Source organism: Falco rusticolus, chromosome W, assembly GCF_015220075.1.
Source record: "Falco rusticolus isolate bFalRus1 chromosome W, bFalRus1.pri, whole genome shotgun sequence".
NCBI classification, from domain to species: domain Eukaryota; kingdom Metazoa; phylum Chordata; class Aves; order Falconiformes; family Falconidae; genus Falco; species Falco rusticolus.
This window is the reverse complement of record NC_051209.1, coordinates 19201797-19214555: the sequence shown is the minus strand read 5'-3', so window position 1 is coordinate 19214555 and position 12759 is coordinate 19201797. Positions and strand designations below refer to the sequence as shown.

Below are 12759 nucleotides of genomic sequence, written 5' to 3'. Positions count from 1 at the left end.
GAGCCATAATCAAAGATCAGGTGATGTTAATCCCGCACTCTTTCTGCCACACAAACATATCTGCACACATTGTTTCATCCCACTCTTGTTCTCTCCGAAGAAACAACATAAGCTGTAAAATTGTGTTGTAATATAAGACTTCCTTCAGGTGGCCATCTTTCACCATCACCTAATGTATACAAAGGCCACCAATTCGACAATATTTTAAAAATGTCTTTTTTGATCAAATTTCCTCCAGAAATTTCCCAAATTCTTTCCAATGCTTCAAAATACATCCCAGGGGTATTTTGGTATTTATTTTTTGGCTCGGTTTGCCCCCCATTTTCCTAATAAGTCTGACATGTTTGTCTACAATATATTAGTTATTTAGCCTTATTTCTTGGTCTCTTGGACACTTGCCACCCTTTGTTCGAGTATACAGACAGCACCTACAACACTAAGGGCAGAGGTTAATTCGTGCTTTTTCCAAATGATGTTAGCTCTAACGTTTTGTCCACAGTCTCCCGCTCTAATTTCTAATTATGCATTCAAACACTTTGTAAATTGATTTTTCAATCGCTCCGTCCCTCTCTGGCAGGCCCCTCCCGGGGAACACGGACACGCAGATCGGGACTCCCCACTCGCTTTGCAGTGACACTCACACACTTCACACTCTCCGGGCAGCCCACAGTCACACAGGCAGTATGTTACAAGGTACCGTGCGCTTTACATACAGCTCTAGTAACGCTGACAGTTTGCGTTATCACACAAAGTATGCATTTCAATGAACAATTGCCAAAAAACAGATTCTAAATTTTTTCTGGTCTTAAGCAGAGTGTTAAGTTTTCAGCTATTTGCCTAGAATTGCCAGAATATTTTTTTTTTCAACATACATTTCATAACTCCAAGTTTTGAACATGTAACAAGACAACACATAGAACAAGACACAGAGCGCTATTTCAGTTGTTACATTCTAGGAATTCCCCAAATCTTAAGACAACCTAAAGGAAGTTTTTAACTTCCCAAATCTTTATGAATTATTTAAGATTTTGTTACTCCCATGTGAGAGAGAGGGCGGGGGGGGTGGTTAAGAGATAGGGTAAAATTTAACGACTATGCTAGTCTGCTTAGCTGTTTAGGGTAAAGTTTAAACGACTATGATAGTCTGCTTAGCCGTTTGCCAAATTTTACATGGTTTGCTTGGGTGCTGTGATAAGGTATACGGGAGTAAAGGGCTTTATGACCATATAAGTCCAGCTTTATGACCATATAAGTCCAGAGAATAATTACAACCTTGCAAGAACAAGCCAAAGCCGGTTCTGCGGTTTGGACAAAGACCAGGACGTTACTGAGCCTGGGCCAGGTGTGGGGGCAGCTAGCGGAAGACTCGCCTGCCTTCATCCTCAGGACCCCCGACGACCACCACCAGGGGACACTGCGCAAACTCAGTCGAGAGAAAAATATGGAAATGACTCGCAGAACTAATTTTAATACGAAGCGGGGATAGGTAATGCATATGTATAGGCGTATTGCAACATATTATGAATATGTAATGAGTTGCCCTATAAAAATAGAGAAAGTTTTCGAGTCGGGCGCGCACGGTTATTGGCGGGACTACCCCCCGTGCTGCCCAGCGCTGAATAAACATACCTACTTTACAATCTTACAGATTGTGGAGTCTGCTTTCCGCACGTCAGTTTTGGCGAGCCAGCCAGGAGGATTTCTGCTAGGCTGAGGGACCAGCTGCGGAGCGGACGCTCCTAGGCGTGCCCCGGGAGATTTCCTCGGAGGAGCCTCCTCTTCTCAGCTGTTCCCCCGGGAGCAGAAGAGAAACCCCTGGGTCCACGGATAAAACGGTATGTTTAGTAACAGGGGCGGCTGGTGAGACGCACGGAGACGTCCGGCACGCAGCATAGTCCCCAGGAGGAAAGGTACCTTGGGAGGGGGTTTGCTGACCAAGGGGTGGCCGCTAGCGATCTTGAGGGCAGATCGAGCAAACCCGAGGTTACTGCCATTCCTAAAAGCCCGGAGGCCTCGTGACGGAAAGCGGGGGGCGGGACGGAATAAGGCGGAATCTCACAGGAACAAGAGGGACCTCACAGCAAAAGTAAAAGGGAAACTTTTGCGTAGGAAAAAGAGGAAGCTAAAAACTTCCTTTAGGTTGTCTTAAGAATTGGGGAATTCCTGGAATGTAACAACTGAAATAGCGCTCTGTGTCTTGTTTGTTCTGTGTGTTGTCTTGTTATATGTTCAAAACTCGGAGTTATGAAATGTATGTTGAAAAATAATAATATTCTGGTAATTTGTGGCAAATAGCGGAAAACTTAACACTCTGCTTAAGACCAGGAAAAATTGGTTTTTGTTTGTTGTTTGGCTTTTTTTGGCAATTGTTCATTGAAATGCATACTTTGTGAACTGTTAGTGTTCCTAAAAGTTGTACATAAGTGCACGGTACCGTATAACATACTGCTTGTGTGACTGCGGGCTGCCCGGAGAGTGTGAATGGTGTGATTGAGATGCACATTTTGATTTTCCGTGTATAGCTTAATTATTTTGACTAAGTGTGAGTGCAAGAGTGCTTGAGACAAGCGTTTGAGTGCAAAACAAGTAAGAAGCTCTATCCGCGTTTCCGACCTTGGGTGGCTAAGGCGGCCGGAGAAAAACAAAGTAATTAAAATTGCAAAATGGGAAATGGAAGGAGTAAGCCCTGTGAAAAATCACCCTTGGGTTGTATATTAAAACATTGGAGTGATATTGTAGGACATGGTGGTACCGAAAATAGAAGGAAATTGGTTAAATATTGTAATCAGTGGTGGCCTTTGTATAAATTGGGGAGTGATGCGAAATGGCCTCAGGAGGGAGGAACGTTAGATTATAACACTCTCCTGCAATCAATGTTGTGTCTGAGAAGAGAAGGAAAATGGGACGAAGTATCATATGCAGACATGTTCTTCGTCCTCCGGGACAAACCCGAGTGGCAAAAGGACTGTGGATTAGTACCCCCTCGGGATCCTATGGTACTAGCACTAGAAAGAGTGCGGGATTAACATCACCTGATCTTTGATGATGGCTCTAGAAAAGGATAGGGAAAAAAAACCTGAGACCTAAACTAGAAAGATGTTCTTGTTGAAATTTTTGTGTTAAAAAGTTCAGGTTGCGGTTCCTTCTGTGGAGCAACCAGAATGAAACACCTTGTAAGATAAGAACTTGCACTAATGTATGTAAAACCTGAGGCGAGGGGGGGGGGTTGTTCAAAGACCTTGTGAAAGTGTTAAAGTATTGGGGTGAGTTTGTACAAACCCCCGTACCCCCTCGAAGGTGCGGCTGAGTCCTGCTGGACACATGGCAGGGTGTTTGCTGTTTGCCTGCAAAAGCATGATATGTAAGAACACAGACTTAAAGCAACAAGGAGCAGATTTGCATTCAGGGTAAGAAAGAGTTAAAACAGAAGTGCTGTTGCAGAGGCAGGCTTGTGTAACCTGCAGAGCAGGAAGAGCATCTCCTGCCCCGAACCCTTCTGCTGGTAAGGAGGAGGGAGTTGCTATTGCTGACAATTGAGCAGAAGAACCTGACAATGTCACCCCAATTGCTGCAGCATTTGCAGTACAACAGGACCGGTAACGGCCCCTCTAGGGCAGGGAATGGGTATGAGGAGAATAAAGGTGAATCTCTGATGGGAAATTTAGATGTTTGAAAGTTGGTTATGAAAGATTTGTCAGGATGATCTAATAGGACTAGATAAAGGTTCGAGTTACTAGGTAAGCATGATTAAAACTTCAGCAAAAAAAAAATGTTACAGTTGTGGGAGCTGCTGGCCACCAGGAAAACATCCTGAAGCCTTTAAAGTACAAACTAAGAAAACAAATAAGAATGCCAAATTCACCAAAATCTTTGTTGGTGACGTGCGGAATTAGACTCTATAACTCGAAAGTTGTAAAGTAGGTATGTTTATTGCGCGCAGATGCACGGGGGATCGCTCCTCCACAAGCGTGCATACCCGAAGTGACGAACCATCTCACATTTATACAATGAACAAATGAATATTCAATTAACGCCTATACATATTCGTTACCTAAACCCCGCTTCGTATGTTAATTAGCTTATCAGTCCGTTTCCTGGAATGTGGTGGTCTTGCAGGTTTGTAGGTGATTCATGTCCTTGTGACCATCTGATCTTCTTCAGCAAGGAAACTTAGCACTCCCTCCCTCTGGATAGCATTTGAATGTCTCTCATCTTTTCTCATTCTCTTTTAAATAGCCCCTTTGTTAGAGGAGGAGGGGCAGGCGTCTCCTCAAAACTGTAGTTGTCACCGCACCCATGACTAGTCACCATACCCACATTCCTTAAGCAGACATATACAATCACAATCGATGTCCATTATCCCCATTTCACACTATTTCTCCATATCATCCCCTCTTTTCTATTAAATTAAGTAAATTCTTTTACTTAAGCAGTCTTCCCGAATGATATAAAGCATCATACATAAGTGTTACCCTTTTAAACATTCTCCAAACCCACAAATATAACATAATGGTAAGTATTAAGGAAATTCCTAAACTGATCAATAAGATCACAATGGGGTGTACCATAGTGTTAAGAATTCCTGTTGCAGAAGGTGACCAGCCAAAGAGAGTATCCCACCACTTATGGTTTCCATCCTGTTCTACCTTTTTAAAACTTTCTTGATCCCCTCTACATCATGATGGATCATAAGAAGAGTTTCGTGTCCCTTTTCTTTGGTTTCTTCCAGTATACGTTGTAAATCTGCATGTTTTAATAGTTCTTTTATACTGCTTATATTTAGTCCTATGGGGGTAGGAATTATTATCTGTGATAGGGTAAAGTTGGATTTTAAGAATTGATGAGACACTACTGGGGCTGAGTAACTAAAATCGCATCCTGTGATAGTAGTAAAATTACAAATACAATAATTTGAATACTGTGCAGTCTCCTTTACCTCCCCATCTATGGTTATTGTGTTACACTTAGTTCTCAAACACGCACATCCCTTCCCTGCATATATAATTACTGTTTTCAAGTTTGCATTTGGTCGGGCCTCGAAATGACATATTTTCTGATCTGTATCTAAACAAGTATCCTGAGCCATGATAGTATTGCTTTCACAGAGGAAGCCCTGCTGTTCTCGCATAATACAAGATTCTAAATCTACTGTTTGCCACTTGTCACCTATCTTTCTGGCCCATGTTCTATGTTCAAAAGGGTATAGGAGCACCCCATTATGGTTAATTCCAAGGGCTACAATGGGGTGTATGGTAATTATTACTGCATTATGTATGGTTAATACAAAAGCTGTGATGGTGTGTGTGTTGGGGTCGTAGGTAAAGTTCACCATATTCCACCATGACTGGAGTTTTCTTTCTACCTCCGTAGCATTGTCCCAAACCATCTTTCGAATTTCCGTAGGAAATATGCCTTCCTCTCCTTCTCTTATTATGGATGCAGCTATTGATTGCATCCACATTTGGGCTTGGATACAACTTAGAGCCAGGGCGACGTCATCCTGTAAACCACCTAATGCCTTAGTGATGAGTTGATGATCTTCCATGTTTATTTGTTCCCACCTGGGGAGTACCTTCGATATCAACCATTGGTGCGCCCCTAATGCCAATAATGAAGATTTTAGTGGTTGTTGTAGTTTTGATAGATCGGCCGTGGTGGCGGCTAGTTTATTCATTATCACCTCTGAGTCTATGGAATTTAATACTCCGAGTCCTGTTCCCAACATTCCAGTTACATCTCTCACTATTCTGTTTCGATAAATATTTCCCCTTTTTCTTAACCAAGTTGTCCATCCCTCATAAGAGGTTCGTAAGAAGGGGGAACAGGATGGCTTAACATCAGAAACATTGACTTGTATTTTTAACTCTATTCTTTTAAGAGACCATTCTGGGTTAAACAACATTTGTTGCTGACCTGTATTTCTGATTACATATGGTCCAATTGTATAAATTTTTGGATCTGGTTTAGTTAATTTAAGATCAAGCGTTAATGGGGTTGTTGTAACTGTGGTGGTGGTAGGAACAGTGGTTAGCATGATTGTTATTTTGATCTTATAAGTCAGAGCTGTTCTTGGGGATTCCTTTCCTAGGCATATTATAAAGATGGGCTCGGTTAAGGTAAAATTGTGCCAACATTCCCGTGAATTAAAGCACATGGTTGTATTTAGAAGGGCAAATTCCTTATCTACCTTTCTGACATTAATCAGGGTGTCTCCCGAAATCTTGGTGTTATCCTTTTCATTATATGTTTGACACCCTACTTTTATCCTATCTCCTAATTTTCCCCATAATCGGTCGACTTTGTGTACATCCTCCCGATCCCATTGATTCCTTTGGTACACCTCATTTTCAGAAAAAAACACCATAGCTAGTTTTGTCTTTGAGTCCACCTTTCCCATTATTCCAGTGTGTTTTTTCTGGGCATGATTCCAAGGCCAGTTATCAGGCTCTTGGTTGTAGGCAAGAGAGAGGGTACAAAAAACCACAAATGGTTTAAACCCACTATTGATCATTTTAAGAATCTAAACGTTCCTCATATATACATATAAAATCTGTTTTGATCAAAAATATCTTTGTTTGAGTTGGGGCTTACTGATAACAAGTTGGGCAAGACTGGCCACTGGCTCAGTCCCAGACTCTTTTGTTCTATATTGTTTGTTGTGGTGCCCTTCCCATATGGTGCATCCGCAACCGCTCAGGTTCACTTACTTGCCACCCACATTGTTCCCATTTGTCCGAGTAAATTTGAGTTTCAGTTCTTTTTTATCTGGGGTTACTTTCCACGAAGTTGCAGGGGCTTTCTTAATCCGGGTATGGTGAATCCAAGAATTCTGTCCCTCAGCCTTGATTGCAGTGTAGGTGGTGAGTAGGACTTGAAAAGGTCCGGTCCACTGTGGTTCCAGGGTTTTATCTGCAAAACACTTAACGTATACATAGTCTCCTGGTTGTATATCGTGAACAGGTCCATCCAGACCCCTACTGCGTGTTCCCATCACATGCTTCTCAATTCTTATTAATTGTTTGTTTAGTGCCACCATATAGGAAGTCACTGTTTCTTCACCAGTCTGTGAGGACATCCCCTTTTGTACCCCATAGGGTCGTCCATATAAAATTTCAAATGGGCTAAGCCCCTCTCTTGCTCTCGGTCTAGTTCGAATTCGTGTAAGAGCTAATGGCAAAGACTGGGGCCAAGTTAGATTTGTTTCTTGGCCTAACTTGACAATCTGTTGTTTGATTAGATGATTCATCTTTTCCACCTGGCCACTCGATTGTGGTCGGTATGGGGTATGTAATTGCCAATCTATTCCTAGATGGTGGCTGATCTGTTGCACCATTCTGGACACAAAATGTGGTCCTCTATCCGAGGACATTACCGCTGGGACTCCAAACCTAGGTATTATCTCTTGGAGTAGTATTTTGGTCACTTCCCGGGCTTTAGCAGTTCGGCACGGGAAGGCTTCTGGCCAACCTGAAAAGGTATCTGTTAGTACCAATAAATATCGATACCCCCCTTTTCTAGGAAGTTCCGAGAAATCGATCTGCCAATGTTGCCCAGGAACATTTCCTCTCCCAATTTTTCCCAACTTTGGCCCCTTGGTAATCTTAGGATTAGTCTGGAGACAAAGATCACATTGTTGGGTTACTTGTCTAATAGTAGTATACAAATTTCGTGCTATTATGTTTTTAGTGAGATCCTTATATAGAGCTTCTGCCCCCCAGTGCCTTTTTCTACTGCCCTGACTGCTGACCATACCATGTAGGAAGGAATCACTATTCTCCCATGTGAGATTATAGCCCACCCTTCGTCATTATATGATCCCTTTAGGTCAGAAATCAGTTTGCGATCTTCTTTAGTATAGTCTGGTTTACCTTCTAGAGATATTTGTCCATCGGGTATTAGCGCACCCTCTACCTTGATTGCTTTTCTGGCTGCCTGTTTTGCTTCCCTGTCCGCCAGTTCATTTCCTCTTTCCAATTCTGTGCTCACTTTCTGGTGTGCCTTAATGTGCATAATTGCCACCCTTTCAGGAAGCTGGACCGCATTTAGGAGTTTCAAAATTTCTTCCGCATGTTTGATGATTTTTCCTTGGGAGTTTAACAGTCCCCTTTCTTTCCATATTGCTCCATGAGCATGTACCACTCCAAAGGCATATTTAGAATCAGTCCAAATATTTATAGGTTTTCCCCGAGCTCTCTCCAGAGCTCGAGTAAGGGCTATGATTTCAGCCTTCTGTGCCGAAGTGTCAGCCGGTAGCGGCCCCGATTCTATCACTTCTTCAGAGGTTGTAACAGCATATCCGGAATGTCGCTTTCCATTCAGCATATAGCTGCTCCCATCCGTAAACCAATGTTCAGCTCCATTAATAGGAACATCCTTGAGATCTGTCCGACTAGAATAAGTGGCTTCGATTGTTTCTAGACAGTCATGATCGACTGATTCTCCAATATTCCCATTAAGAAATGAGGCCGGATTGACGATGTTTGTAGTCACGATCTCAACATCATCTTGTTCCACCATTATGGCCTGGTATTTTAGGAATCTCTGTGGGGAGAGCCAATGCCCCCCTTTTGTTTCAAGGACTGCAGACACTGTGTGGGATACTAAGACAGTCATTTTCTGGCCCAGGGTAAACTTCCGGGCCTCTTGGATGTTTAGGATGACGGCTGCTACTGCTCTCAGGCAACCAGGCCATTCTTTTGCAGTGGCATCCAGCTGTTTAGAGAAGTATGCCACTGCCCGTCTGTATGGTCCCAAATCTTGTGCCAGTATTCCTAATGCCATTCCCTGTTTCTCATGGGAAAATAGGAAAAATGGCTTACTCACATCAGGAAGTCCTAGTGCTGGTGCCGACATCAAGGCTTTCTTCAGTTCATGGAAAGCTCTGTCTGATTCAGCATCCCACTGAAGATCCTTCTGATTAGCTGCTATCAGGGAATATAATGGTTTAACAAGCAAGCCATAATTACATATCCAAAGCCGGCACCATCCTGTCATTCCCAGAAATGTCTGCAGTTCCTTTACAGTTCGTGGTCGGGGGGCTTGGCATATGGCTTCTTTTCAGGCCTTCCCCAGGACCCGTTGTCCGGCACTGATCTCGTACCCTAGGTATGTGACCTGTTGTAACACCACCTGTGCCTTCTTCTTAGAAACTCGATATCCTTGTAGTCCCAGAAAGTTCAGCAGACTCACAGTCCAAATAATACAAGATTCTTCGGTTCTGGTTGCAATAAGAAGATCGTCTACATATTGTAACACTTTCCCTTCTTCTGACGGTGGTTCCCATAACTCCAAATCCTTTGCTAATTGGTTTCCAAAAATTGTGGGGCTATTTTTAAACCCCTGTGGCAACACCGTCCATGTGAGCTGGGTCTTTCGACCGCTACTGGGATTTTCCCATTCAAAAGCAAAAATTCTTTGGCTGGCTTCATGGAGAGGGAGGCAAAAGAAGGCATCTTTTAAGTCTAAAACTGTGAACCAAGCTAGGTCAGGTGTCAGGGTGGTTAGTAAGGTATAGGGGTTAGCTACTACAGGATACAGATCCTCTGTTATTTTGTTAATGGCCCTTAAATCTTGAACTATCCTATAAGACCCATCAGGTTTTTTAACTGGGAGGATAGGTGTGTTAAATTCTGACTCACATTCTTTTAGTAGTTTTAGTTCTATGAATCGCTCTATGTTTGGACGAATTCCTTCCCTATCTTCCCTTTTCAGTGGGTATTGTTTAATTCTTACCGCACTCTGTCCTTCCTTCAATTTTACTATTACAGGTGATGCATTCTTGGCACGTCCCGGTATGTCAATTGCCCATACTCCGGGATATACCTGATCAATAATTCTGGTATCAATTTCCCTTTTTATAGGAGTATTGGCCAGAGATAGGCTCATAACCTGTATGTATTGATGATTATTTACCTCCAGAGTAACTTCCCCTTTTTAAAATTTGATTGTTGCCTCCAATTGTTCTAATAAGTCCCTACCAAGAAGGGCCTTTGGGGAATTTGGCATAAATAGGAATTTATGGATCCCCATCTGTTTTCCCAACTTATATTTTAAAGGTTTACAAAAATAAGCCTTTTCAGTTTGGCCAGTTGCACCTTTTACTGAAACATAATCATTTCCCAAAGGCATTAAAGCCTGGTTCAAAACCGAATAGGTGGCTCCTGTGTCTACTAAAAATTCCACCTCCTCCTGTTCTTCTCCTAATTTTAATTTTATTAATGGGTCGGCTAGTCAATTTTCTTCTTCCATGTGAGCTATTGTTTTCCCTTGATTATTGCGCCATTTAGTGTTTTCTTGATGTCTGCGTTCAGGGCATTCGTTTTTCCAGTGTCCTGTCCTTTTGCATATTGCACACTGATTCCTACCCAGGGGTGTCAGCCCACGCCTTGATTTAACTTTAGATTTTTGATTCTCATTTTCTCTTACTACTGCTAATATTTTCTTTTGGTCCTGCTTGTAACCTTCTTCTCGATTACTAAATATTCTCCATGCTTCCTCTACTAATTTTTCCAAGTCTCTATTTTCAGGAGGTCTCAATTTTTGCAACTTGCGCCTAATATCCCCTTGTGATTGTCCTAAAAAGAGGGATATTAGTTGCTGTGCGCCTACCTCTGAATTTGGGTCCAGAGACGTGTGCCGGCGCATTGCATCTCTTATTCTGTCTAAGAATTCTGAAGGTGTTTCAGAAGGACCCTGTCTGACCTCATATAACGCTGCCCAATTTATTGTTCTAGGAATTGCTTTCTCCATTCCTCTGAATATCCATTCCTGGTATGCCTGTAATCTTCCCATTTCAGCGGCTCGGTTTGGGTCCCATTCCGGGTCCAACAAAGGAAACCATTCTCTATAATTATCTCCCTTTATATTATAATGTTCCTTTGCGAGATCCCCCGCTGTTTTTATGACTAATTGTTTTTCAGTTTCAGTCAAACAATCTAATAATAATTGTATATCACTCCAGTCAGGATTGTGCTGTTTTATTAGAAATTTAAAATTCTCTGCCGTCTTTATCGGATCATTACGGTATTCTCGGGCAGCCTCTTTCCATTCTCTCAGATCAGCGCCCGTGAACAGAACTTTTATTTTCATTGTTCCTCCGTCCGGATTTATGGCTTCTCGGAGGGGTGCCTGTAAAATAGACTTCTGTCTGGTGCGTGAAGACACCGGACTATTTGGAGCCGTAATGGAAGTTTTTGTGTTTCCTTGTGTGGCACCGGGTGTTTGGCTTTCTTTATAAATAACTTGTGGAATTTCTTCCTCTTGTTCGCCTGGGGGTGGACTGGGAGCCCCGGCCGAACCTTGTCTCTCCACTCTATAAGGTGGATTAAATAAATCATTTAATTCGGGCTCTTGTTCTCCATTTAATTTGATACACCTTTGTCCAATACTACATGCTGAGCAACATCTTTTCAGCTTTCCTTTACGCTCCGTCCTGTCCTCTCTTTCTAGTGCTAGTACCATAGGTTCCCGAGGGGGTACTAAGCCGCAGTCCTTTTGCCACTCAGGTTTGTCCCGGAGGACAAAGAACATGTCTGCATATGATACTTCATCCCATTTTCCCTCTCTCCTCAGAAACAACATTAATTGCAGGAGAGTGTTATAATCTAACGTTCCTCCCTCCTGAGGCCATTTCGCATCACTCTCCAATTTATACAAAGGCCACCACTGATTACAATATTTAACCAATTTCCTTCTATTTTCGGTACCACCATGTCCTACAATATCACTCCAATGTTTTAATATACAACCCAAGGGTGATTTTTCACAGGGCTTACTCCTTCCATTTCCCATTTTGCAATTTTAATTACTTTGTTTTTCTCCGGCCGCCTTAGCCACCCAAGGTCGGAAACGCGGATAGAGCTTCTTACTCGTTTTGCACTCAAACGCCTGTCTCAAGCACTCTTGCACTCACACTTAGTCAAAATAATTAAGCTATACACGGAAAATCAAATGCGCATCTCAATCACACCATTCACACTCTCCGGGCAGCCCGCAGTCACACAAGCAGTATGTTATACGGTACCGTGCACTTATGTACAAACTTTTAAGAACACTAACAGTTCACAAAGTATGCATTTCAATGAACAATTGCCAAAAAGCAAACAACAAACAAAAACCAATTTTTCCTGGTCTTAAGCAGAGTGTTAAGTTTTCCGCTATTTGCCACGAATTACCAGAATGTTAATATTTTTCAACATACATTTCATAATTCCGAGTTTTGAACATATAACAAGACAACACACAGAACAAACAAGACACAGAGCGCTATTTCAGTTGTTACATTCCAGGAATTCCCCAATTCTTAAGACAACCTAAAGGAAGTTTTTAGCTTCCTCTTTTTCCTACGCAAAAGTTTCCCTTTTACTTTTGCTGTGAGGTCCCTCTTGTTCCTGTGAGATTCCGCCTTATTCCGTCCCGCCCCCCGCTTTCCGTCACGAGGCCTCCGGGCTTTTAGGAATGGCAGTAACCTCGGGTTTGCTCGATCTGCCCTCAAGATCGCTAGCGGCCACCCCTTGGTCAGCAAACCCCCTCCCAAGGTACCTTTCCTCCTGGGGACTACGCTGCGCGCCGGACGTCTCCGTGCGTCTCACCAGCTGCCCCGTTACTAAACATACCGTTTTATCCGTGGATGCAGGGGTTTCTCTTCTGCTCCCGGGGGAACAGCTGAGAAGAGGAGGCTCCTCCGAGGAAATCTCCCGGGGCGCGCCTAGGAGCGTCCGCTCCGCAGCTGGTCCCTCAGCCGAGCAGAAATCCTCCTGC

The 12759-nt window shown here is 42.9% G+C and overlaps 2 protein-coding genes across 2 annotated transcripts; both read right to left on the bottom strand.

The window, feature by feature from the left end:
* Positions 1 to 6976: 6976 nt before the first annotated feature.
* On the bottom strand, positions 6977 to 10227 carry LOC119140722 (the record flags this gene model as incomplete). The annotated part of the gene is given in 2 exon segments (XM_037372255.1): positions 6977 to 7742; positions 7799 to 10227. Coding segments are annotated over 2 exon segments (3195 nt in total), but the record flags the coding sequence as incomplete, so codon positions are not given.
* Positions 10201 to 11460, bottom strand: LOC119140721. The gene has a single exon (XM_037372254.1). The coding sequence runs from the start codon at positions 11458 to 11460 to the stop codon at positions 10231 to 10233; it is 1230 nt and encodes a 409-aa protein (XP_037228151.1). The 3' UTR covers positions 10201 to 10230.
* Between the last annotated feature and the right edge of the window lie 1299 nt (positions 11461 to 12759).